At 45.1% G+C, this 25,332-nt stretch overlaps 1 protein-coding gene across 6 annotated transcripts in view; it reads right to left on the bottom strand.

Moving 5' to 3' along the window:
• ebf3b (EBF transcription factor 3b) overlaps positions 1–25,332 on the bottom strand; it is a 67,950-nt gene that overhangs the window by 39,191 nt on the left and 3,427 nt on the right. For all 6 annotated transcript variants that reach the window (XM_072436796.1, XM_072436799.1, XM_072436800.1 and 3 more), the window contains exons 5-6: positions 24,946–25,019; positions 23,173–23,241 (exon numbers count right to left, since the gene is read on the bottom strand). In XM_072436796.1, coding sequence (XP_072292897.1) covers positions 23,173–23,241; positions 24,946–25,019 — 143 coding nt within the window. The remainder of the gene's footprint in view (positions 1–23,172; positions 23,242–24,945; positions 25,020–25,332) is intronic.

The raw sequence follows: 25,332 nt of genomic DNA on the forward strand, positions 1-25,332 counted from the left end.
AAAAGAAAAAAGAAAAAAAACGACAACTGATCTCGGGCCGCAATTCTTCTGAGAGTAGCTATCTATTAACGATCAACAAATTGATGTACGCCATTGTTGCCTTGTATAAAACCGAACCATCTGTACAGTCTACAGATGAACAGAGCGGCTGACCTCCTTTCCCCCTCTTTCTCTGCTCATTAGCTATCCTCAACCTCTCTCTCGGCTGCCTTCAGTTTTCAAACCCCCAAATGAGACCTAAATCGCTTGCAATACAGGTTAGCTCGAGGAAGGGTGGGGAGCGGAGAGGGAAAGAGGGGGGCAAACATCTGTCGCACTAGGTACCCGCATGCAGCTCGGGGTATCTCCTGCGAGGAACTTTGGGGATGTTTAATTCATAAACGCTGTCATCCATGTAAACCTCCTGATTTCATAATGACTAACTCTTGGTGGTTTAATTAATTTAATAATGCCTTTCAGAAGCCATAAATGAAAGGGTCTCTGAAGTGGTGCATTAATTAGCCCGCGCCGATGCTAGCCCTGTCAAACTGGTGGCTGTCAAAAGCACGAGGGGGAGAGGGGCTGAGGATGTGCACGCAGCTGACGTGCAGAGGTCAAGGGTCGTGCCAATCAAGCCGCCCCTCCCTCACATGTAATGGAGTCATAATGTGTGTCTAGTGTACACGTGTATCCGGGTCAACCTGTGGTCCTGTCCGTATTTGCCCCTTTCCGACACACTACATGGAAATAAGTGGCAGGCCCGACATGCTACTAACAGTCTCGGTAATAAGCGGTGGCACGGCCACATTATGTACAGACTTGTATTTACATGGCAACTACCTGTGAAAGCAAAATCCATCTGGGCCCTCGTTCCCGCCGCAATATAAGCTTGATGCTATTAGTGGATGCCTTTTTTGCCTTAGTTACAATGTTATGGCTTACTTGTTAAAACATAGCATAAATCAAAGTTCATTAAAAGTCTCGGCAACTCAACGCATGAGCACACAAAATCATCACAGAACCAACCAGATTATATTCCAAACTAACTCCATGCATCTCATAAGGAGGTTGTTTTCCTATTTCATATTTCATAAATATGAACCAGAGATGCTTGTGTCTGTGCCTGTCCATTTATTACCATAAAAATCAGCTGACTGAAGTATCTCACTATCTGTGGAGGCAATTAACTGTTTTGAGAGAATGCGTAATACGGGACTTTGTAATGGTATCATTTGGAGTCAAGGCACAGATGCGCCGTGCAGAGCCATACTGTAATTAGAGAGAAACGCTGTACAGGTTTTCCACTAATTAGCAAATTATGCTGAAAATAGCATCAAGCTAATTAACAGTTATTATGGCATTTTTGAAAGTATGACTTTAATTAGCAAAGTCCTGACGCAGGCAATTTCAAACTCGTCTCCGAGAAGATGAGGAAGAAAGAGAAGAGGAAAAAAAACATGAGGCATGATCAAGAAGATACCCAGATTATTATGATGCCGTCAAAAGCAGAAGAGGGGGAGGATGGACTGGGGGAGGATGGACTGAGTGGGACGGGGCGGGGGCACAGCTTTGTGTGTTGTGTCTGAATCTCCATCCAAATGAGGGGACATGTGTGCACTGCCACGCTGCCAAGAGGAGCAATGTCAGGTGGTGGCTACCAGGCGAAGACGAGAGCGAGCTCAGCTGGTGCCCACAGCCACTCACTTATTCTACTCCGCTGCACATTAAAGCAGCCCTCGAGTGGAGCCAAGCCACGCCAGCCCTGCCAGCCAACCTGACAACAACACTCCTCCTCCTCCTCGCCTCCAACAGCTCCTCTTAGCACTTCCAGCCACCTTGGACCTAATGATGCCCGCTCAACCTGCTGAAGAATCTGCAGATGCTTACTTTGATAATTACTTATAGAAAGTTAATGGAATTTTTTTTCTCAACTATAATCAGACTTTTTCATAGTTTTGAACACTACGCTGAGTGTGGTGAAAGTTTCCTGCTAATGTGTTTTTAAAGACACCTGTGTTGAAGTGTTTGATGCACAGTGTCACAGTGCTGGAGACAGTGGACGAGCGTGGAGAAGGAGAGGGCTGGACTGAGGCTCTTTGAAGGCCCAGTGTGTGAGGCAGAACAGAAGTGTGCCTAGCCCCAGGCAGCCCGCGGCTCAGGCCCATTAGCTAGACTGACCTTGCCCGCGCCTTTGTCTTTGTGCTCTCCTCCCGCTGCTTCCCCTTCTCAAGCATTCCCTTTTTGTTGTCTCCGAGAGAGATTGGGAATGGGGCCATATCTTTCAGCCTTCTAAACCTCCCCCACCCTCTCCTCACCCCTCCCTGCATGCACACATACACACGCCCCCCCATGCCTAGCCCGGAGCGTGTGCCCCAGAGGCCATGGTACAGTGGCATCTCTAGCTGGTGGCCACCTCTGCCCTGACGCAGACTTGGCCTGAGCGGTCAGCGGGCAGAAGAACCTCCAGAGACGACGCACTCCAAGGCGAAAAGGGGCAGGGGGGCACTGCAGAGCCCCACATACGTGCACCCACTCTGGGCAGCCTGCCTCTTTATTGCCTGCCTCTCATTTGAGAGGATGGAGCCCGGCTGCCAAGTTTTGACACCGCCACATATGGCCTCCTCCATCAATCGGACTAATCAAGCATCAAGGGGAGGCAGGACCGGCTTAATTGCCAGCCAGATATAGCTGCTCTCACTTGACGTGCAACCTGAAATAGAAACAGGTCTGAAGAGACATGACAGGAGATAAATGAATACGGCCATTGTTCTATTAACTATATCAAAATACTCCTCTTTAGCCCGCAACCACTATATGACACACAATCTCTCAAATCAAATTTATCCCGCAATCTCAGTAGCTTTTGAGAAGAATTTATCTTTTAAATGTTTTACTTTCAAATCCTACAATAAACAATTATTTTCTTTTTAATGTATTTCTTTCTTTCTGGCCCATAGGCTTCACTAGATAAAACAGCTTAGTGTGAAATAGGGATGAGAGCCGGCTGCGTATTGAGCCTGGCATGTGTGCTGCCGCCTTAACCACTCGACCAGCGGGTAGCTCTCAAAAATATTTCTTTTAAAGAAATAATTGTCAAAGAAAGTAGCAAAAAATCATGGGACAAAGTTTAATTTCTGTTGCATTTCAGTATTTGTCTGGATGGGAAACAGATGGAGGAGAGGGATGGCCGGGAGCAAATGGGCCTGAACCAGGAATCGAACCCCGGCTGCTGTGTGTATATGTTATGCACTTTTCCAGGTGAAACATTTCTCCACATCCAAAAAATGACGGAAAACTCCCTGGGACTGGCCCCGCAAACACGAACAGCGGCTAGTGCAATAGACGCTGTGATTGCATTTTAACAAGGCAAATCAACAGTATTGCAAATATTGCCTTAATATAGCATCATCCGCTCATTAAAATGTGGATTATGTTCACATTTGTAATCTTTGGTACCTCAGGATAGAGCAGTGTGTACAGTAAGTTGTTAAGGAGTCTTTTTTTCTTATTATTTCCCATGCAAGCTGCAATTTTCTCCCGCTCTCAAGTCCTTGAGGCGTTGTGTCTGCCTCTGCTCGCCTCTCTCAACTTCCTGTTTCCCTGCGCCCCCCGCCGAGGGAGCAGCCACGGAATAACTTAGCACATGCAATGAGACTCGGAGATCAACCGCGGACGCTCCATTCATCTTGAGTTTCTCCTGTCGCTCCTTCTTTTCCGTTTGTAAACAGTGCGGCGCTGTGGTCAGAATGGCCTTTTGTCCAAGCGTGTTTTCCCCCGTCCCGCTCTCATTCACTTCAAAAGGTAACAAGTGACAGATGTCCGTCTTTGGGCGTCGTCTTAAACGTCCCGGGCTTCCGAGATAGCATCTGGGCTGAATGTCAAACTGTGAATCTTCCCCCGTCTCCTCTTCCCCCCCCCCCTCATTCAGATTGCACTGTGCTTATGCCAACTCATTGTTATGTATGTCAAGGCCAGTGTCTACAGAAGAATTTTAGAGACTCCCTGTCGTTTGCGACGCTTGGGGGGCACAGATGTTTAAATGATTGACAGTTATTGGTGGAAAATATAAAGAAAGTTAGAAGATGGATAGCTCAATTAGAGAAATATTAAGACTACCTAGTGGGCTGGCGAGTTTCCTTAAAAAAACTGACTCGGCATGGAGCTGTGTAACCACGGGATGTAGTCGTAAACGCAATAATGAAAAAATAATGGTTATAATAAAGTTTGGAATAAAAAGTAGCAAAGGTGGTGCGCTTGTAATCACAGCACGGCGCGCTGTTTACTTAACATTCTCATTTCCATCGCTGCCTGCTTTCAGTATTTACATGTTTAATTGAGAAGTGTGCTGCTTCTTCCTTGTGCCCATCTGCCGAGTCCCTTCCTCTTATCTGGCTCATTTCTCAAACTGACAGCTCTCCCTTTCTGCATAGCCCTTCTCTTCACTCGCCGTGCCACGCCAGTACTAACTTGCCACCCGCCCGTGCTCGCCATCCTCTTCAATCTGTCATGGCTGTCGATGAGTAATGACAATGCATTTTCCCTCGAATCAAACCCATAAGTATGTGCATGTACTGCGCTGAAAATCCCACACGGAAACTATCCCTTTCAAGCTCTCTCGCGCCTTTTTTTTTTTTTTTTTTTTTTTTTTTTTTAAAGCCACGTCTAAATCACTGGCTGTCAGATGCAACATGTGTGTCATTGTGTCCCCATCAGCGTGTTTCATTGTACACACTAGCACCTCTGAAGAGCAGCCTCTTATCAGTCGAGTGTCAGAAAGCCCCCTGAACAGTCGCGGGCCCCCACCTCTACCGCTTGCCTTTCTAAATGCTTTTCTATTAAGAGCAGCGTTGTGTCCCTCTGATAGCGGCCGCTTCTCCACTTCATCATTCATAATCCCAGTGGGCATCAATGGACTCTACGGCCTCCCACCCCCCCCAAAAAAGGCAGCTTTGTCATTCGTCGCAAATGAAAACAAGCTAAATGGGAGCGGAAATCTGAGAAATTCAGCATAAGAGAGAGAGACAAGGAAATGGCTCAATAGGCCAAAGCACTCCAGTCATGAATGGTCCACTCCACAGCATGGCACTGGCATAACATCACATGCACCTAGTGGGGTTTGGGTAGGCTCTGATTCCACCATGTAAAGGACACATGGAGAGCATTATACAAAGTGTAAAAACATTCTATTTGCGTTTGGTTTTTAGTTCTGTTTGAGTAAAGAGCATCAGGTCTAAGCCCTTTTTAGTATAACATAAAAATATCTCAGACTGCCTTAAAATCAGTGCAAATTGACTAAATGTTGTTATATGAGCGCGCTTGTGTGTATATTTAAATTATCTGTAATAAAATTATATTATTATTATTACAATTACCGGTATTATTATTATTTACAATAAATGACCATTTTTTGTTTTAAAAGGTACACAATTTGCAAATCTATTTAGTCTTAATTGTGAGTAACATGTTTTAAATTGGAATAAAAGTCTTGACTATTGTTTTGGTCTTTCAGTTCTGCTCTTGATCTACAATTCCCATAAAAAATGTGTCTAAGGACTGAAGAAGTTTGCACATGAGAGAGAAGAAAATGACGGCTCCTGATGTGAACAAGTGTTTTGTCCAAGCCAGTAGTTGAACACAGAGGAAAATTCACACATTACAGCAGAGGCTAAGTTACAGCAGCTCAAAAGTCTAAAATGATGTTCCCGCCCTTCTCAGCATGCAGAAGTCCCGCTGGGGGCCTCAATGTGATCAGCAGCATCCCCACCACGTCTCCTCATTATTGAGTAAATAGGTTTGGGCATGTCCTCAGTAAACAAAGCCAAGACTGACAGTTAAGGGAGTGAGGGGAGTGGGAGGCAGCCTCGTTCCCAATTAGAGTCGCCTCAGGCAAAACTTTAAAGAGGAGATCAATCCTACAGATCGCTAAACTGATCCTGTCACAGGCTTGGGATATTTAAACCCAGGCGCGGAGCAGAGCGCACAGGGCACTGCTCACTACAGTCGGACTGTTTGTGCTAATGACTCGGGGGGAGGCTCTCTCTCCAGGACACACGCCCTACCGCGCGCCCGTGTGATTGACGGCTCGAATCGGACCTCAGCTGCACTCCTCCGCACAGTGGGGGCCAGATGGGGAAATAGTGATTTGCGTTTTTAGTATGCAGCGCCTCCGCTTATGGATATTTCCTAATTGTCTGCCTTACTTACCTGTGAGGCCGCTTCCCATCACAGATGCAGAGTACATTTCAAATTAACCCAGGTTGTTTTGATTTTTTTCTTCCCCTCCACCTTTGAGGCAGACTTATTAAAATTTGCCAGTGGGATTCATCCCTGTCTGTGGACTCCAGGTGGAAAGTTCTTCCTCACTAATGTTAAGGAGCTAACATGAGGTGAATGAAACTGGAATGGAGGAATGACACCTGAGTTTAATCGCATTGTCAATCCATGACAACCTGCTAAAGCAGCACATGCTGTATCTTTGACTCCAAGAGAGTGGAACTCCTACTCCCATGCACACACGGGTAATGTGTAATGAGCTACCAAGAGCATGCCACTGTAGAGGAAGTGAACATTTAAATGAGCCAATGATGCATTATGTATATGACCGAGGCTCCTGTGCACGAATTAATCATGATCATAAAAGGAACAGACAAAACAACACACTCGGCCACCGCTAAATTGTTGTGATCTAATGCAAAACAAATTTATTTTTCATGCCATTAAAGATAAAACAAATCTTAAAAGGTTTGGTTTTGCTTGTCTGCCTCTCTTATTGAGAGTCATTCACTTTTAACTTTATTTGCGGATTATTGCAAATCCCCAGTACAAATCATATCATGAAATCATGTAGCTAGGACATTGGATGTGTTCTGCTAATGCTCAAGGATGATCCCCTGAGGGAGCCGCTGAGTGAGGGAGCAGGGCAGAAGAAAAGAAGCCACATCGGAGGAGAGGAAGAGAGAATGAGAAGAGGGGAGGTGGCAAGGAGAGGAGAGAAGACAGACTGGAGAATAGGAGGAGAACGGAGAGCAGGGCGAGCAGTGGCAGGAAGGGCGGGAAAGACAGGCAGAGAGGAGGGGAGGGCGCCGGTAGTCAAGCTGCACTTTATCCTGACAGATCTCCTTTACACACTAATTTCCTTGTTAAAGAAGAGAAAATGGCACTCAATCCGCAGAAATCCTTTTCTCCTGGAGCAGGCCTGTCAGCTGAGGGATGAGTGGATACAAGCAGAGCTTTCCTCCTCAGGCGAGCTCCCCCTGGCACACAGCAGCTTGGCTACAGCTCGCAGCAGAGCTCTCTATCTATAGCCATAATTAATACACCATCCAAATATAATGAACCATACTATGATACATGGATTCCACTGCTCGCTGTCGACACCACTCATTTAACAGCTTGCTGGAAATCAAATGTGAAGTCAATTGATTTTTTGATCATGTCATCTCCATCACAAATGGCAAACAAATTGTGTACAAACATTTCATGCTCAGTTGCTGTTTAGAAAGATCCCCCATGACAAAACCCCTCTCCCTCCTTCATTCACACTTTTCAGCAAAGACAATAAATTCAACAAGGCCACATGTTTCACAGCCACATGTTTATCGCTGAATTTGTAATTCACCAAAGTGTATTAAGTGGGATTTGAAAGAAGGGAGCACAGAAAAGCCTCCTTTATTTTAAGTCAGGGTGTTAGCCACTGGCTCGGGATGTTCTCATCTCCCCAGATTACTATTCGCAGAGTGTGTGTCAAGACTACTTTTCAGAAATCTCGGTAACAATTCAGATGCGATCGATAAGGAGTGACAGTTTATTCTAAGGCTTAGCACAGGCTGAAAAAAGGACGAGTCAAGCATCAAGTTTAGAGGAATGAATTTGTTTTGTATTTGATTTTTCCATTAAATTTATCACCACTTAAACTGGGCTGGTTTCTCCCCTCGCCCCCTCACACTCTGCAGCCCCTCTCTGTCACTCACTTCAACAACAAAGCTGTAAACGCCTGTCAATTTCTCATCTGTGATTTCCATGTCTTCACTTGTATCCATTTTTGATTGCTTCACACCCTATACCTATGGTGCTTTTGATGCTCATCTGTGACCTTGTGAGATGATGGGAAAAATTATGAAAATAAATTTTCGGTGGCACAGCGCCACTGCCCTTTATAAAACTTCATCATATCTGCTGCGGATGGGAAAAAAAGTTGAGAAACATTTTCTTACAAAACAGTCTATTGCTAGTTTGGCACAAAATCATATGGTAAATCTATTACCACTTTGTCAAGTCAAACCACTTGAGGTTTCCCACAGTGTAGCTGAAGGGAAAGTGGGAAATTGTAACCCTGCAAGTCCTGTCCACTTTCCCTTATTAGTGTTTTCAAAGGGGTCTCTTTTCAGATTCAAGGGTCATTGACGAAGCCAATCAGAGGGACAGGACAGTCAGAAAGCCAGCGGCGTGAACAGGACAGAAAGCAGCTGATGAAATTCATCCATACTTCTCACTTATGATGACATGATTGATTTTCCCTCAGAGTGCTCAAATGTAGGATTGTCTTCCTACCCCCATCTCCTCCTCCATCCCACCTCAATCTGCCCACCCACCCGCCAAGCCAACAGCTAATGGATAAAGCTTCTGTCTGTCTCAGGCATGGCGGAGAGTTGACGAGTGGAAGAACAACTGCAACGAATGAAGGGTGAAATCTGAGAGTGCAATTTTCCGTCTGTCAATCTCCCTTCAAGAGAACAAGTTGACCACCAATCAGCAGAGTCGATTCAGGGCTGCCGCTTGGTGGGAGCGCTCTGAGTGACAGCGTCATGTCACTACATTAACAGGCCAATGAAAGACATAAAAAGGAGCAGGCCCATTCATTTGATATATTTTTGCTTGTGATTTGGAAACAGGGGCATACATTTCTGCTTAAAGAAATGGGCAAACTGACAGGTTAATGTATAACATATTACTCTATAATTCATGATTTAGAATTTTGGAGACTGCTATCATCCACTAGGTACTTCAAAATACAACCAATTAAACTTGACTTAATTATTAAAGGTAGAAAGTGAGGTAGAAACATGCCTTAAAAACTCTTGCTTGCAGTCAATTACGATAAAACTTTAATGAGGCTGGATAGAGAGCCATAAAAACTGATAGCCCCTCTGTCATGAATTATATATCCATATCGATTTTGTTTCTTTGCTATAAGAATTGCAGGTAATCGTATGTTACCACATGTAAAGTGCACTTCCCTGGCGAGGATAAATATTAAATATCAAATATATATGAGGTGTGTGTGCATTTATGACCAAGCTCATGTAGAAAATGAAGAGCAGAGATGTCGAGGCAAGGGCCATTGGGAATGGATGAAGGGTGCCATATCTGACAGTAAGAGAGACCCTTAGCTGCGCCGCCTTGATATGTTACCTAGTTAGCGTCACAGAGAGAGGAATAAATAGTTCTTTATTATTTGTGGTTGCCATCATGTCTCTCCTAATAGACAGGCTATACTGAGTTTAAACCACATTATCCTCCGTGAGACCATCGCAATTACTCTTGAGAGCCTGGTCTGATGTGTGGATAAGGCAGGTCGCCCATGTCTTAATGAACACAAACAATGTGAAATGGAGGAAGGAGCAGTGGGGGGAAAGATAATGGCAAGGGAAGGCATCTTCTAATAGAGACAGCACTAAGTTGTTTTCTATGATCTATGCCAAGTGAGAAGATGCTGAAAAGCCCTGATGTTAGTTTGTAGACACCTTTTGTCATCATCCTATTAGCCCATCAGCCCTCAGCCTCTGCTCGGCTGTGGCGGCTGGACTGCAGGCACAAATCCTGTTGAGCGGATTGCACTTGTGTACCTTGCTGTCATTGTCACTGTCGTGGCTTGTTGGACACTGGCTGAGGTGAAAGGGCATCCAGCCACAGAGATATTCCCCACACAAACGGCTCAGTGCTGGCTTAATTGATAAACTGCCGCTCCACTTCATTAGTCAGACAGACTGGGCTTAACGAACGAACACACACAGTGTCACTCTGAATATGTTAATCATGACTGGCCATTATGGGTCTCTTTGTCTTCGTCTCAGCCGCTGGAAAACTACAAAGACCAGACATCCAATGAACTTGTGTTACACATAAGGCTATTTATCAGCAACAACGGAAACATATAAGACAGACATACGCCTGTGTGGTCGTTGGAGTTATTGAATATAAATTTATAATAACTGTGTTAAAAATGCATCATTTGGCCTTTTCACAAAGGCAGTTGTAATATAGCGCTAGGTGAGCACTGTACTTGACGTACACACTGGAGGTGAGGGTGTCAGGGGAGAGCTCGCTGGAGCGAGAGGAGGTTTTATTGTTGCCCAGCCCTTCCGCTTAAGTGCACATGGCTGGGAGGAAGCCGGGACCTCCAGCTCTGACCTCTGCGCATGTATATTTAATAGGCCATCAGTTGGCCGGGGCAGCGCTCTGATCAGGATTCAGAGAGGGGCTTTGAACACCCCTGTGTATTCCTGAGCGTGCAGCCTCAAGCTGCTCTCCCCAGCTGTGTCAATCTGACAGCCCTGTTACAGGCACCCAGACAAGGCGCTGGGCACTCCACTGCTAGTGCCTAATGACTGCAGAAAAAGCAAACAAACACCAAAACAAAAACATTTGGTGTATAGAGCTCTACTACCATCTAATGAGAGGTTTTAAAAACTGAAAAATCACGCTGGCTCATATAGGCTGTCTGGATTACATCAGCTATTCTATAGATACCATGTTCCTCTTAATAATAACAAAAAGGCAATCTCACAGTGACTGCACTACACACGCCAGTAACGATTGGAGAAACAAGAACGCAAACAGAGAAGTGCCACTCGAGTGTCTTTTCTTCTAACAAGGTATCACTAGTCTTTGAGTCAAATTGGCTGTGTGGTGTGTGAGTATGAATGTCACAGCTCGCACACATGGCTGCGTGTACGCGTGTGTGAGGCCAGCTTAACGAGGGTGGTTCATTTGACAGGCAATTAGTTTGCGGAGCTGCTATTGACAGCCCCTGCGCTTGTGTTTGTTCAACAGCTCTGGGTGAGTTCCACGCTCCCTGGGCTACGTGACAAAGCACCTCCGACAGGGAGCTCCTGATCTCCAGCGAGCCTCGCTGCTCTGGGAGGGGGAGGATGTGACAGCCTCCGACACACAAGGAGGGGAGACATACAAAAGCCACAAGGGTCTATTAGGGGCTTGTTGCAAGTTAATGCAGCTACAACCCACTTTTGGTGTCGCATTTTGAAAGGCGTGAGCAATGATGTTGTCATTTGTTGTTTGATTGTGGCGATAGCGGAGGGTAATCTTAGGAGACACTACATGCACACATAAAAATGCAGCTGAAGAAGAGACACAGAGGTGGGGCAAAGCTGCAGGGAGACAGAAGAGAAGGGAAATATAACAAGATCCAAACACTCTCTTATCCTCGAAAATCCCATATTCTAATGCAGAAGCCCTTCCCTCTTTTAGTTGCAACCGTTTCGTTTGTAGAGCCAAGCACCAATCAATATCATTATTTTCACAGAGGATCGAAGTGCCTTCACCGAGTTAATGGGGGATTGAGGTGGTAAACGTTTACCCTCACACTGTCAGCAGGGCAGTGGTCCATAGTGGGCCAGATGACAGCGCTGGCCCTGCTGTGGACACACTGTGTGGAGATGTCCTGTGGTAGACAGGCTGCATGGACTGTCAAGCGCCTGCCATGCCCTGGATGGCCCCACACATCAGCCACTTGAGTTAGAGCAGCAGCCAGGACTAAGGGAAACAAACTGGCCCGCCCTGGCAGCTGTACTGTCCTGTCCTGACAGGCACACTGTGGACGTAAGACAAAAACTAATAACACCCTCTGTTAGCTGAGGCTACCATAGTCAAATAATCACAATTAAAGCAGAGTTAATTAACAAAAAACATTCTAACCATGCTTAATTTACATAAAGCAGCTATTGGTCCATGCGTGTGTGGATCAGCTGTTCTGTCAGATTTTTTGGAGAAATTAAGACTAATCTGCAGCTGGCAACAGTAAACTACATTCTCTCGTATAGTAGCATATGCTAAATAGCTCTTGAAGCGCACAGATGCATTGCTGTAAAATACTTCTCCTGTCTGCATATCTGCATCTCCCAGATGGGTCCCAAGCTGTGCCAAACTGCATCTCATCAGCCGCTCTGAACTATGGCATCACATGACCACCGCAGATATGTGCAGGCCTATTCTGTGGGGCCTTGGCACAACATGGTCAAGCCATGCATCATCAGGAAGCCCACTCTCACTGTAAGAGGGGAGCTAACTAGGAACAGGAAACAGTGGCTTTTCTGCTCCAAGTGTCTAAACTAACATCTCATAAATGAGAGACCACATTTTCACCTAGTCTAATTCCTCTTCTGGCACTTTGAAAAAAAGACTAATCAGAAGAGTTCGACTTGATTTGGTTTTTCATAAGGGTGTGACAGAGCCGTGAGAGATTTCATGGGACGCTGCCCCATGATTCATTGAGTTATTGGTTTCCGCCCTGTTTTAATCGCTGCCAGACCGAGCCAAAAAATCTCGGAGGATTCTGGAGTGCTCGTTTCTCCACCATTCAGCAGAATGGAATTTGGTCTGCAAGTGCCTCACGTCATTCGAGGCGTCCTTCACAGTTTCAGGGGCCCTAATTCAAACCACATGGAGGCCAGCGTCCGGTTACGGACCTCTGCAAAGAAAGGACACGTTTTCATTGGCTGCCTTGGGATGGGAAATAGGGTGTCTTGATAGAAAAAAATAACAAACAAATCTAAGTAGGAGTCACAACATAATGGAAGCAAACACACATTATTAATACACATACACATGTACAGCAGGACATGTACAAATACGCATGCATACACACATACACAGCAGACACTTATGGCCTGCCAAGGCTGTTTGCTTGACATGATGGAAGAATGAGCAGCAGCCTCTGTAATATTGCCCCTATTCTTCATTGACAAGCATATATATTTTTTGCAGTTCCCAACTGACTTTGCAGCGCTGAACTCCATTTATGAATTATCTGACATATTTCCTGCTATTTTTTGACAGGAGTACTCAGAGGAAATTTCAAGGCACCTTTCTCCTGACAAGTAGAAATATCAATATTTGAATAAATTGCAGATTTGGATCTCCTCACATGGATGCTCTCCAGCAGGAGAGAGAGTGTGTATGTGTTTGTGTGTGAGTGAAGCCAATGGGAAGGGTTTGTTTCATTCTGTTACCACAGTCTTATCCCCCTGAGCCCGCAGGCACAAATCTGTATGCAGCATTTCATTAGGAGAGAGCTCGGCTGAGTGACATGTGAAGCACACCTCGCCGTCGACCTGATGAAGTTTACTTCTCTCAAACGACAAAAAGCCACTTTGTAGACTAGCCTTTTTTCCACAGAGGAAGAGAGAGGTGATGGCTGAGCACCAATAAAAGAATCATGAATGTTACTCCACAAAATGACAGGCCTATCTGTACACAAATATTTCTCTTAGAGAAAAATGTAAGCTTCAGAGCGTTTTCTTCTCCTCTAGATGGGACTTGATAGAACTGACAGTTTGGAAATATGATCATCTAAATTCTAAGCCTCACAGAAAACAGCTGATATAGAGGAAAAAAACCAAATAATAAAAATGTATGTTTTTTATCCTATATAAATGGCAACTGTTGTGTGGGAGAAGTAGCATTTCACCCACTGAACTAAATAATTTACAAACAAAACCATTATTGTCCTACAGTCTTGATAAATCCCCCATCTGTGTGGAAGAGGTCAATGTCAAGCATCCATAACACTCAGGGCTGTCTGCTGGAGCTCCTGGTGTTACGTATGAGAGACTTGTGCCTATCTGTCTCACTCTGTTTAGCTGCAGTAGCTGCCATGCTGTCTGCATGTCTCTGTGCTCACTGATAGATGGCTCTGCCCAGCCTCCAGTCCCTCCTCCCTGCACCACCATCCTTTCAGAAGCCAGAGAAATAGCTAAGCCATGTGAGGTTACTCAGGTACCAACAAGGCTGCGACCTCGTGACCTCTGCTCTGCCCTTTCTGACCTGAGCGCCATACTTTCTCCCTCTTTTACACAAAACAAAAACAAACCTTATCACGCGCCTGCGCAGCTGAAAGAGAAAATAGCCTGCCCTTATATCAATGCGCTGCTTTGACAATCATCTGTCCACATAACCTATGCTTCCATCGACAGGAGCTGCTTGACACTACAACACAGAGGTGGCGCGTGAGCCTTATCTCCACTGCTCTCCATCTCTGTCCTCACTCCTCCTTGTGTGCACAACTTAATAAGCAAGCAAGGGGTAGATTCCCATTATGGAAAGCCTGGAAAATGGCCCGGACATTTCCCCCTGTATCTGGGATCTCCATCTGGAGAAGGCACTCTCACTCTCACTGCCCCCCTTGTCCAATCTCTGTGTGTGTTCTGAGCCTATGCTGCAGCGATGGCTTTCACTCTTCACTGGCCACAATGAGATTGGCCCACCAGGTTGACTCTATTCGAATCGACAACCCATTTCAATAACGTAACAAAACACAACAGTGCTGATGTTGAATAAAACATTTTTGAGGACTGCCCAGAGGGTCAAATAGGTCTTGGATCTAATACTGTGAAATTCCTCTAGAACCTACACTTAAAGGAAAGTTAATGACTACAATTTGTTAGACATAAATTTTGGACTATTCCCCAGATGCTGCCAATGTCACTTCCCTGCTACTCCACATCAATGTGGCTGCCCCATAAGTGAAGCATATGGTTTACAAACTAATAAAGATTACACTGAGGTCAGCAAGTCACTAATCCCTGAAGTTATTAGTGAAAACAAAGCCTACAGTTTTACACCATGCACCACCTAACATCTGCAGATGCACATGCAAAGGTTCGAACATAATATGGTGTGAGTTAAAGCATACAAGAGAAGAGAAAATAAATATGCTAAGAGCAATGGGGTGGAGCAGGCCAGGCCTCAGAGGACCTATGTCATCACTCCCAATGGTCCCGACAGTGCTCCCCACCCCAGCGCAGGCTCAGTGATTACAGCGGCTCAGCTTCCTCTAAGAAAGCAAACCAGAGCTGCAGTCCAAACAAGGCCTCGGCCGCGGCCAGGGAGCAGCTCTGCAGCAGGCGGCTCGGGTTTAGCGGCGTCTCCGACCTGGCTGGCCCCCGGGCTCGCATTAGTCCCCCGTCCAGCTTCTCCAGGACAAACAAACAAGTAGCACTTACACAGTGAGGGGAGAGCGCTGAGGCACGGAGAGCTGGTGCCACCAGCACTGTGCAGAGGGGAACCTGACCCAATTGGATTTGCTTTATCACCCCATATAATGACTCCCAGACTGGCCTGTACCGTTGCTCAAAAATAAAAGATTACAAAAATTCTGCCTTCCTGCCATTCTGAGTTTGGCCCAAAATGGGCAGGTCCCCCAAAAACAGATGGGGAGGCATCTCAAAAATGTTCAGTGCCTCTGGGGACATGTGGTTTTCCCCATCATTATATAACTGTAAACTCCTGGATGTCAGAGATTGGGGATAATAACTTTCAGATGTTGGCAGCCATGGCCAGCGCTGGGACCTTCTGGATGGGAACGAGAGGAGGAAGTCCGAGAGATTAGGACTAAGATGTGACAGGGAGAAAAGTGGATCTGGACTGGGCCGTAGTGGTCCCCACTATGTTCAACATTACATCGACGCTAATGATGAGGGGGTGGCAGCAGTGCCGTGCACTCGTGTGGAGGGATAGAACGAGATAAATGATGATCAAAACCACAGGAAGTCATGTCAGCATGTTAACATGAAGAAATCGAGCTTAAGTGCTCCAACTTGATCCAGCACTTTAAGCATTCTGTTTCAATTTTCCGACAGATTTGATGTGACAGTTTGAGCGCTCCCCATTGCAGTGCAGATGTGCCACAAATTCAGAAACAGACACACCTCCTTCAATAAATGAGTCCTTATAGAAGTGTCATCCCGTTAAACCATTTTTATTGGTTTGTCTTACATGGCGGGAGAGGATCATTGTTCAGCGCCACCGCCGCAGCTCTGGTCAAGGCTCGGTCACTTAGACTGCTCTAATGAAAAACCTCCCCACATTTTACACATTCTGGTCAGTCACAAGCAATGTCCAGTTATTCTCCTTCTTAAAATTTTCCCTTTTTGCTTTAAAGTATTGATTGCGGTGCTGAACAAGCAGAGGAGTGTTTTTTATTGTAAATCAATAGTGATCGATCGGCAGCCTGGGTGTTGAATATGGATCAATATCACACCAGGCTGTGGAGGAGATCTGATTTCAATTGGCAAGAGGAGCCCACAGCAGGTTTCCATCAAGCGGTAATTCAAGACATGGGAACATAAGTCAGATGGATTGATATAGACTAGCCAGGACCTTTCTTGCCACTGAACCAGCACAAGGAAATTTCTGTCATATATCATTAACACAGTTGGGGCAGGCGGTAAAGAAGAGGGGGAGTTGAGTACCTCGCTGACCCTCGATGAAGAGCGCTGGTCAAACTGTGAATAAATATTCCATTATTAGCATGAATTGTGTGTTATTTTTTAAGGAATGAAAAAGAGCCAAGCAGTCAAACAGAACTGGAGAAGGAGTTCTGGTGCAGTGAACACTCTGTGGTCATGTTCATGTGGGACTTCTGGATGTGATTATGCAGGGGTCAGCTTCACATTCATACTGTAAGCTGTTCTTCATTTACTGAACAAATGTCCCGGAGGACTCTGCTCAATGCCGAGATATTTTTATAACACTTATCATAGGGTTGTTTTTTATGGACACAAGACATTGGTTTGGCTTAAATACATCGACATACACGTGATAGAATTGAAGTGTGTCACCGGCATGTGTCCATGTAAAAAGCAGGTCACACTGTTCATTTATCACCTGTTAGTGATTGGTGAACAGAGACGCACTGTTCCAAATGACAGCATTGTAAAACAATAAAAACAGAGCTATAGTTAGAAATAACTTGTCACTTTTAATAAATGACACTGGTTCAGGGCTCTTTCTCAGGGGCTTCTCCTCCGATACATCCCAGGCACCCTTGGGGCCAGCGGAGCAGCCAGCAGACCAGCTCGTTTCCCCCGGTAACTGATGACCCTATCACCGAATTCCCTCGTCTTTGTCCTGTGACCTCACACCAGCGGGAGCAGGACCATGTCCGATGAAATCTTCAGACTGCTTCCAGTCCTAATCTCAGCTGTGTCACACTACAAATTGCTACATTCAGAAAATGGAAATAGATTGAGGTGGGTTGGAAAGAGGGCTTGACCGAGGGGAGGGGCAGCGGAGGAGTGTGCATCGACAAGCAGTCCCCTAAGAAAAATACTTGAGGAAAAGAACGACTCGGGAGATCCCGACAAGGAATCACATCTCAGCGCACATATTGATCTGATTTACAAAACCTCCAGTCTAATGTGAAACAAATGGCGTGGGCGTGAACTGGTACTTAACCATAAAACCCCAGCATTACTGCGTCTCCGATGAAATACCACATATATCCCTCACCGGGCCTAATGTGCTGTTTTACGGCCAGATACGACTGAGGTTGACCCAACAGTTTGTTTGACAATTAGGAGAAACCTAAACAGGATTGAATGGAGCAAGAACCTGCCAAGAAAGAAAGAAGTCTCTTTTTTTTTATTTAAAAAAAAAAATCAAAACATGGACTGGGTGACCTCAATGTTATTTGCAGAATCAGGAGCTGTTTGACAAAGCTTGCATCATAAATGCTTTAAGCAACCAAACAACGTCCTCAAAACAGCCACAAAGTTAATTATAAAAGAGAGGTGCTAAATATTTGAGCAAGTGCCATGTTTTATTCACATCTGATTACATTTTTCACATTTTCTACACTGTTCATTGCAGTAGAGCATCAGAAGACATGGAACTAACTCTAATAGATTGTTTCATTGTCTAATTTTGATAGTTTTAAAGTTTCGCTTTACGTGCATTTCTCTCACTGTCAGACAGTGCTAAGTAACACAGTGAAGGCAACAGACAAAACGTACAGTAAATATGTTTGATAACCTTTTGTGTTGAGTGTGTACAAGGATGCGAGGGCCAGTATTGCTCTTGGCCCAGCATTCATCCCATCAGCCCAGCTCTGGCCTTGTTTCTGTCAGCAGTGAACCAGGGGAGTAGAGCGAGGGGTGAGGAGGGGGGGCATGAGAGGCAGAGAGGAAGAGACGGAAAAGAGGAGGTGGTGGGGGGAGGGGTTGTCTCCATGGACAGATGGACTGCTCTTTCTCAACACATGTGGAACCATGTTTCGTCTTTCACTGCCGTCAAGCTGGAGCCGAATCCGCCGCTCTGTTGGCCCGCGCCACTCTTTTCGTACTGCACACCTCTCTCTTTAGCACGCCACACACACACACACACACGCACACACACACACACGCGCGCACATCTCCGTCTTTCCCTGCACACATGTTAAAGTCATCACCCCTGCTCAGCGCTAGTAAAACACAACACCCCCGGCTTCTCTGCTGTTGTCAAGTCTTGCCATTAGCTGATGCCACTGGGGAATCCTACCCCAGTGAGGTGGGTCTCCCGAGGGAGCGTCAGGCACCACGTTACGTTCAGCCGCCACTCATGTGAACCCAAACATGTGAGCATAATTTGGAAAATATCATTTATACTGTGCGTCTTTGTACGTGTCTTGACATTTACAAACTGCGATAAAACCGACATGAGGGAGGAGGGAATAGAAAACAGGGCGAGAATAATTTGAGGTAATGTTTTGCTTAGTGAACAGTATTACCCAATCCTGGATGTTGGAGTGCTGGGAAGGAGGTTCTGGCTCTAGGGCCACGCTCGACGTCTGGGTTTCATTTTTCGGCAAGTGCAAGCCAAAGGAGAGCTGCCAAGTACAGCTTTCGCTCTCAACACTTCCTGCTCTTCCTACCCTGGCGCGGGGAGACAGGCTTCACTCAAACATCAAGACGGGGGTGGCCAGCTAATTCTCCACTCCTTTCTCAATGGGCCCGAAAGAAATTCACATCTGCGGTATGAATTACAGCAAACATGGCCATAAATAAAAATTGCTGAGATGGACACGTTGTAAAGGCGCAAATAAAAAAAAGGTGCGTGCAGGTGTTCGCGTTGCCCCGGCGCATGTGTGTAAATAGGGAACACTTCCTATAGAAGTTGACAGCTTTAAATGACTGACTGTAAAGCTGAGGGGGAGAAAAACTCTGTTCTATTCCAAGCGCACACTGTGAAAACCCGGGAAGAACACCTGCAGCAATCAGCTCTCAATCACAACAGTGACCTCCGGGTTGCCGCGCTCTACTAATGGACGCTGGGTGCAAAAAGCTAGATTAACACTACCTACTGAGTGCCAACTTAATTGCTCAGATGCAGTGAAAACATGCCATTTAGGTACTTCATGAGCAGACTTCCCTTTCGCAGGTTATCACGACGCCGGCGCCACAGAAACACACCCCCTTCTTTCCAATGCTGATGTGCAATTAAAATGGTTTTTGAAATCCGCTTTGACAGTCCAGGGCTTAGCCAAAAATGTAAATGACATTAAAGGAGACAATGAATTTAATTTTGTTTAATGTCCCCTTTCGCTGATTCTCATTTACATCACATTTCCACATAAAGGGCTGACCTTATAAATACTGGCATTTGTTCAGCTTTTGGAGGTAATCACGCTTTTGCAAAAACCAGATGGGAGCGCGCACATTTTCCGATTTGTTTCTTCGAAGGCCGAGTGGGAAGCCACACGCGAGACGCCTCTGAAGCTGTGCTCTTTTGTTCCGGGTAAACAACTTGACAACAAGTCAAGTGCACTCTGGGAAATGACCTCGTAGGTGTTCCGCAAATGAAAGATAACGCAAAGTCATTTAGGAAATACACCGCGCGCTAATGAGGGACATAACGGAAAGCTAAGCAAAATTTACATTAGGCCGGATTGTAATTGCATTAACACACGAACAGGTGCAGCGAGGCCTTTATAAATGAGCTAAACGAATCAAAAGACTCCCACTGCAATGCCTGGTGTGCTGACCAAAAAAAAGGAGGGGAGAAATCGGGGAAAAAACAAGTCAATGTCATGAATAATTCAGTGGCTCGGCTGCTCTCCAGAGGTCAGCGCTCTTTGACCTTTGTGACAGGAAGTGAAAGGGAGCGCGGTAGCTGCTGGTATAAATGGACCCGGCGCGTTCGGATCCGCCCGTCCGCCCCGCTCCTGAATTGCAGCGTAAATTGACACAGCATGTTAAGCCGTATGAACACACATTAGATTCAGAAATTCATATTTGAGGAGAATACGCTCACTTTTTTCCCCCCCACCACCTACTCCCGGAGCACTTGTGAATAAATTGCCGCGGTTTCTCCCTCTAAAAGTGTGACCTCTGAACCCTGACACGCCGAATGAATCATTTTCTCTCCTCTTTCAACAACATGTGCCGTCTTATTACAAAATCCATGTGTAAGCCCCAACAACGTATCTAATCTTTCACACAAGAGAAGACAACGTCAATATGCAAGAGGAGAGGAGACAGATAGCAGGGCAGCAGAGTCATAGCAAATTGAGTTATGTTTGGTTATACACTACACATACACTGTAAATGGGAAATCTATCTCATCAGATATTGGGAAGCTCATCACTATAATTCTAAAGACTCAAATTACCCAGTGAATAAACCTACACCCCCACTTACTTTAAGGCACCATTAACTTATAAATGTGACATGTGTAGCCTTGTAGGATTTATAGAGAGGGGAGATGATTATGGCGCTCCAGAAAGGGCTGCAGCCATAGGAAAAGTGCTGCGATTAGTCTCTATTAAAAATAACTTCACTTTTATTAATTACAGCAGCTTTGCAGTTTTTATTTTCACATTTGGAGAAGCAAAAGTAAACTCGCGATTAAAGGACAACGGGTTTCGGTGGAGAGCGAATGGATGCAAAAACATGTTGAAATGCAAGTCACGGGTAATAACCAAGCCAATGCAACAAAAATAGGCTCTTTCTTCATCCAAAAATGAGTATGAATAATCCAGGGGCATCAAATGTATGTGTTGAAATATTTAGAGGGCAGAGCAGTGCTGAAACTTCGTGACAGCTGCTGGGCCTATGTCTAACCAACTTTTTTTTTTTAAGAGAATCCTTCCTCTTCAGAGTGAAAGTCTGTATCAAAACTCCAAGAGAAAATAGGGTAAACAGATGTCTGGCTTGACCGCAGGAAAATAGGACACATTTGGAATGATAAGTTTCCCAAACTCCATTGGATATGCCAGATCCATGGGAACGCCAGTTAATGTCTTGCTAGATGCCAGCTAGCTGTGTGCGCTTTCCCCTCTTACCATCTGGGAAAATGTTACAGCGAATGAGCGCCATCAATGATTCACTCCAAATCTGTTTCTTAAGGTTCGGCCATGCTACTGTTTCTCTAAGAAATGTGGCAGTGCTAGCCGCTTTTTCACTCTGTAATTGTAGACAGATGAGACATGCCTGATTCAACAATCAAACCTCTCCTCTAGGTTTATGTCACTCAACTATGTTCTACTCAATTGGAAATAATCAGTTTCTGCCAGCAGCGACCGCAGCACAGGTGCCTGTAATGATGTGCATGAGAAAATGACAGATGTAACAGGAATGGCTGTAAAACACGCGGGCCTTAACTAAAAAACATATGCACACGGGGAATAGCCAGGTAATTGGAGTAAATATCCTCACATCCAGGGTGCTCTGGTCAGGTCGGTAACTCTCCCTAAACCCTACAACCTTTCAGCAGCGCCCCTCCTGCAGTCACTGGGAACCTGTGTGGGTCGGTGCGCGCTGACGGCCTCATACTTACGACATGGAGACAATGGGAGGGTCTAATGAGTAACATATGCTTTTGTGTTTCAACAGAGCCGCTCATTGTGCACGGAAAGGGATACTCTGCGCCTATTCAGCCTTGTCACAATGAAAATCCGAGCCCTCCCTGAGCCAGTTGAGCTTACAATATCCACCCGCTCCTCTTTCCTCCCCTCGCCTTTTATTCCCACCCCTCTTCTTGACTTTAATGCTCTGCGCATTCATTTTGCTTATTGTACTTATGTTACATGTTTTGTCCTGCCGATTGAAGAACAATACCGCGCGAAACTCTAAACAGTCAAAGGCAGCAGAGCGACACAAAGAAAACATGAAAGCGCCGGAAATTAGGCAAAGTAGGTGTCTCAAGTTCAGCGCTAACGTGGTGCCTCTGCTAGCATAATACTAACCATATAAGCTTGTGTTTGGTATGGCCCAGTGTGGCTGTTTCTAAACATTCAGCACATGGTTGGGGGGATGACAGGGGGGCGTGCGTGCGTGGGTGGGTGTCTGTGCGAGAGGAGAGTTGAGACAGCAGTAGCTCTGGTAATCCATCCAGGCTCCCAGGGCAGCCGGCTCCTACTTCCTGATGCATGAGAAGCCGCTGGAGTGGAGTGGCAGCAACAACTGCTCAGCCCTATTTGATTACTAATAAGAGAGTTGTCCCCTCTGTCAGATACCGGGCATTCTCCGCTAAGCAAACAGTGATTCTGTCTAGTCAAACATTAGCATTGCTGTCTCTCCTTGCGACGTGGCGAGAGTTACATTGAGACGCGCGCACGCCTCCCGCCCTCCCCCTCTGCCTCACCTTTTTATCTGCTTTTTATCTCTAAACGCTGTCAGGTGAAGTAAAAACGGGCAGCTTCATCGTGTCTTTTTAGGGAGTGATGGAGGTGCAGTAATTATAGCAGATGTAGGTAACTTCCCTAAAGCTGAACAACAAAGCAGCGGACATAAAACCCTCCTAAAGTTAATGGCACTTCACTCGCTGCTAACCTGAGAGAAGGAAACAGTCAATGGAAAAACAACTATTGACAGTGTAAGCAGCACGGCCGTAAACAAAGAAAGGAAGCCAGCCAAATGAATGTGAAGTTGCCTAAGCTAATTAGGAGTATTCCCAGCATGATCCTCCTGCGATTGAACCACCTGTGATTGAACAAACCCTATCCAGGTGGTGACCGCCCCTCAGTACACAGGTACCTGGGAAAGACACCCCTGGTGCGCTCTCACACCTCACGTGGCCCACAGGTCCCACCCGATGCGCTGTAGGGTGCTCCGAGATGCTCTGAGGGGCTCTGAGGTGCATCTGCTCTCAGCCACTCGCCCGTCCATTCACACATTTCCACCAGAGGAAGACTGGCCTTACCTGTCGATGATCACAGGGTCTGAAGGGGTCTCGTTCCTGTTTCCGCAGCTCTTCTTGTCACAGCACCGGCTAAGAGACAGACAGTGCATAAGAGTCAGGTCAAAGCTTTGCGAAATAAATCAAATAAATAAATAATGCACGCAAACCACATGTATTTATTAAGTGCCTCGCAGTGGTTCTGATATCGAGGAAAAAATTTATCACCAAGAGATTTCCTTCACTCAATCTCACCATAGCATTGATGCTGATGGCTGATAAAAATGGTGAAAACAACATGTTGTGTTGTTTGGCTTAGCGTTGGAGGGGGGGAGTGGGGATTGGGCCAGGAGGCAGGGGAGTCACTTTTCACAGCTTCAGCTTTTGTTTACCTCTAATTGCCAAGCTGCTATTTCTGAGGGAGATGCAAGGTGCCACCCTCAACCAATATTTCTGCGGGGCATTTATCAATTATGGCCTCAAAAGCACTAATCTATCTTACACCACATGTTCCAACCATCTCCAGCCTGAGCATATAGCAAGCTGCTTTTCACTTCTTTGATTAGAAGCTGCAAAAATAAACAAATACATCATGTGCAGCTTCCAGTGGTAATGAAAACATATAAACATATGTGAATCGGACTGATTTATGCCATATGGTGTTGTGAGAAAAACAACAAGATTTTGGTGCTACGCTACTGCCAGTCAAGCACACTATTTAAATAAATCTGATTTACATTCCTTTCCAGGGTAATAATAAAGATTTATTTTCTGAGCGAGGAGCTGAAAAAAATACTGGAGTAAAAATTTCCAAACACGAGACAGAAGTGAAATAAAACAGTGTGAATGATAAGGTAAGATATCAAAGGTGTATTATGGCAGCACTTGTTATTAGACTGAGCTTCTTATGTATATTAGGCAGCAGTTAAAGCAGTTCATTATGGTGCAGAAAAAGCCACTTCCAGGTGACATATAAATATTACCTCCAGAGCAGGAGCATATTCGACGTGTCACAAATAAGTGATGGATGCATGTATAAATTGAGCGTGAGTGATGAGTTTATGCATGGAAAAAGACAAATGATCGGAGCTGGGTGCACTTGCTCTCCATGCTGTATAAGTTGAACAATGCAGCGGTGCAACAAAGGAGAGGTTAACCGACAGTATCCAAATTCAATGTTCACAAAGCCCATGCTGAGCTCGACAATAACAACAAAAGACGTTTTTCCTTTTAGTATCAATGACACCGCTGAATAGCAAGGCAATATGAGAGCTTGAGATTTATGTGGTTAAATGACGCTAAAAGGCTCGCTGATCATTGTTGACAGGTGGGATCAACCGAGAACTGACTCTGTGTTAACAGTAAAAAAAAAAGGAAAAAAAAACTCATGCAAGCTCTGTCTGCGCATAACTTAACAGCAGGCATATTGTCAGTGGCAGGCTTACAGCACAGTATGCATGTACTCACTCCATTTAAAAATACATTTAGCATGCAAATAAACAAATAGGACTTGAACTTTAAATGTTGAAAAGTGTGTCTCTCTAAAAGACTGAAGTGATCGCAGTGTATTTTCACTGTCACATTCAAAGTGGAGCATCATTCTCACATCAGAGTGAGATCAGATCATATCAAAGTTTCAGATGTCAGCAGCAGCAGCAGCAGCAGCACAGGAAGTGGAGCCTTAAATGGCTGCATCACATCACCATGTCAAAACTTATTGAGAGAAGGGAATTATGTGCTTACAACTACAAAACACACGCTAAAATAAATATATAATAATAATAAACAAACGCTTACCTGCACATAATTTCATGGGTAAGAAGGACTCGGCACATTTCTGGATTTTTGTCTTGTCCTTCATAAATTATGGCCTTTGAACGAAAACGACACAAGAATTCACAATTAATTTCAATCAGCGACCTGCTTCTTTTGCACTTAATAAAACAAATCAGAGCATGGTGTCAGGACAGTCAAATAAATTAAAGAAGTGCAGAGGCTAAGCAAGAATTATTGTCAGCTAATCACAGCAATTCCCATGTGTTTAAAATTACAATAATTAATACACATTTTAAATTATAAAATGTAATATTTGCAGAAATTAAATCTCCGCTATTAACATTTTTTAACAACATTTTCGTGGCTGTGGCAATAAAAGTGCAATTATAGAAAAATAATACATGCTGA

The sequence above is a fragment of the Eucyclogobius newberryi genome, unplaced genomic scaffold, assembly GCF_026437365.1.
Source record: "Eucyclogobius newberryi isolate DKJ021-1_F unplaced genomic scaffold, fEucNew1.0.hap1 SCAF_8, whole genome shotgun sequence".
Lineage (NCBI taxonomy): Eukaryota > Metazoa > Chordata > Actinopteri > Gobiiformes > Gobiidae > Eucyclogobius > Eucyclogobius newberryi.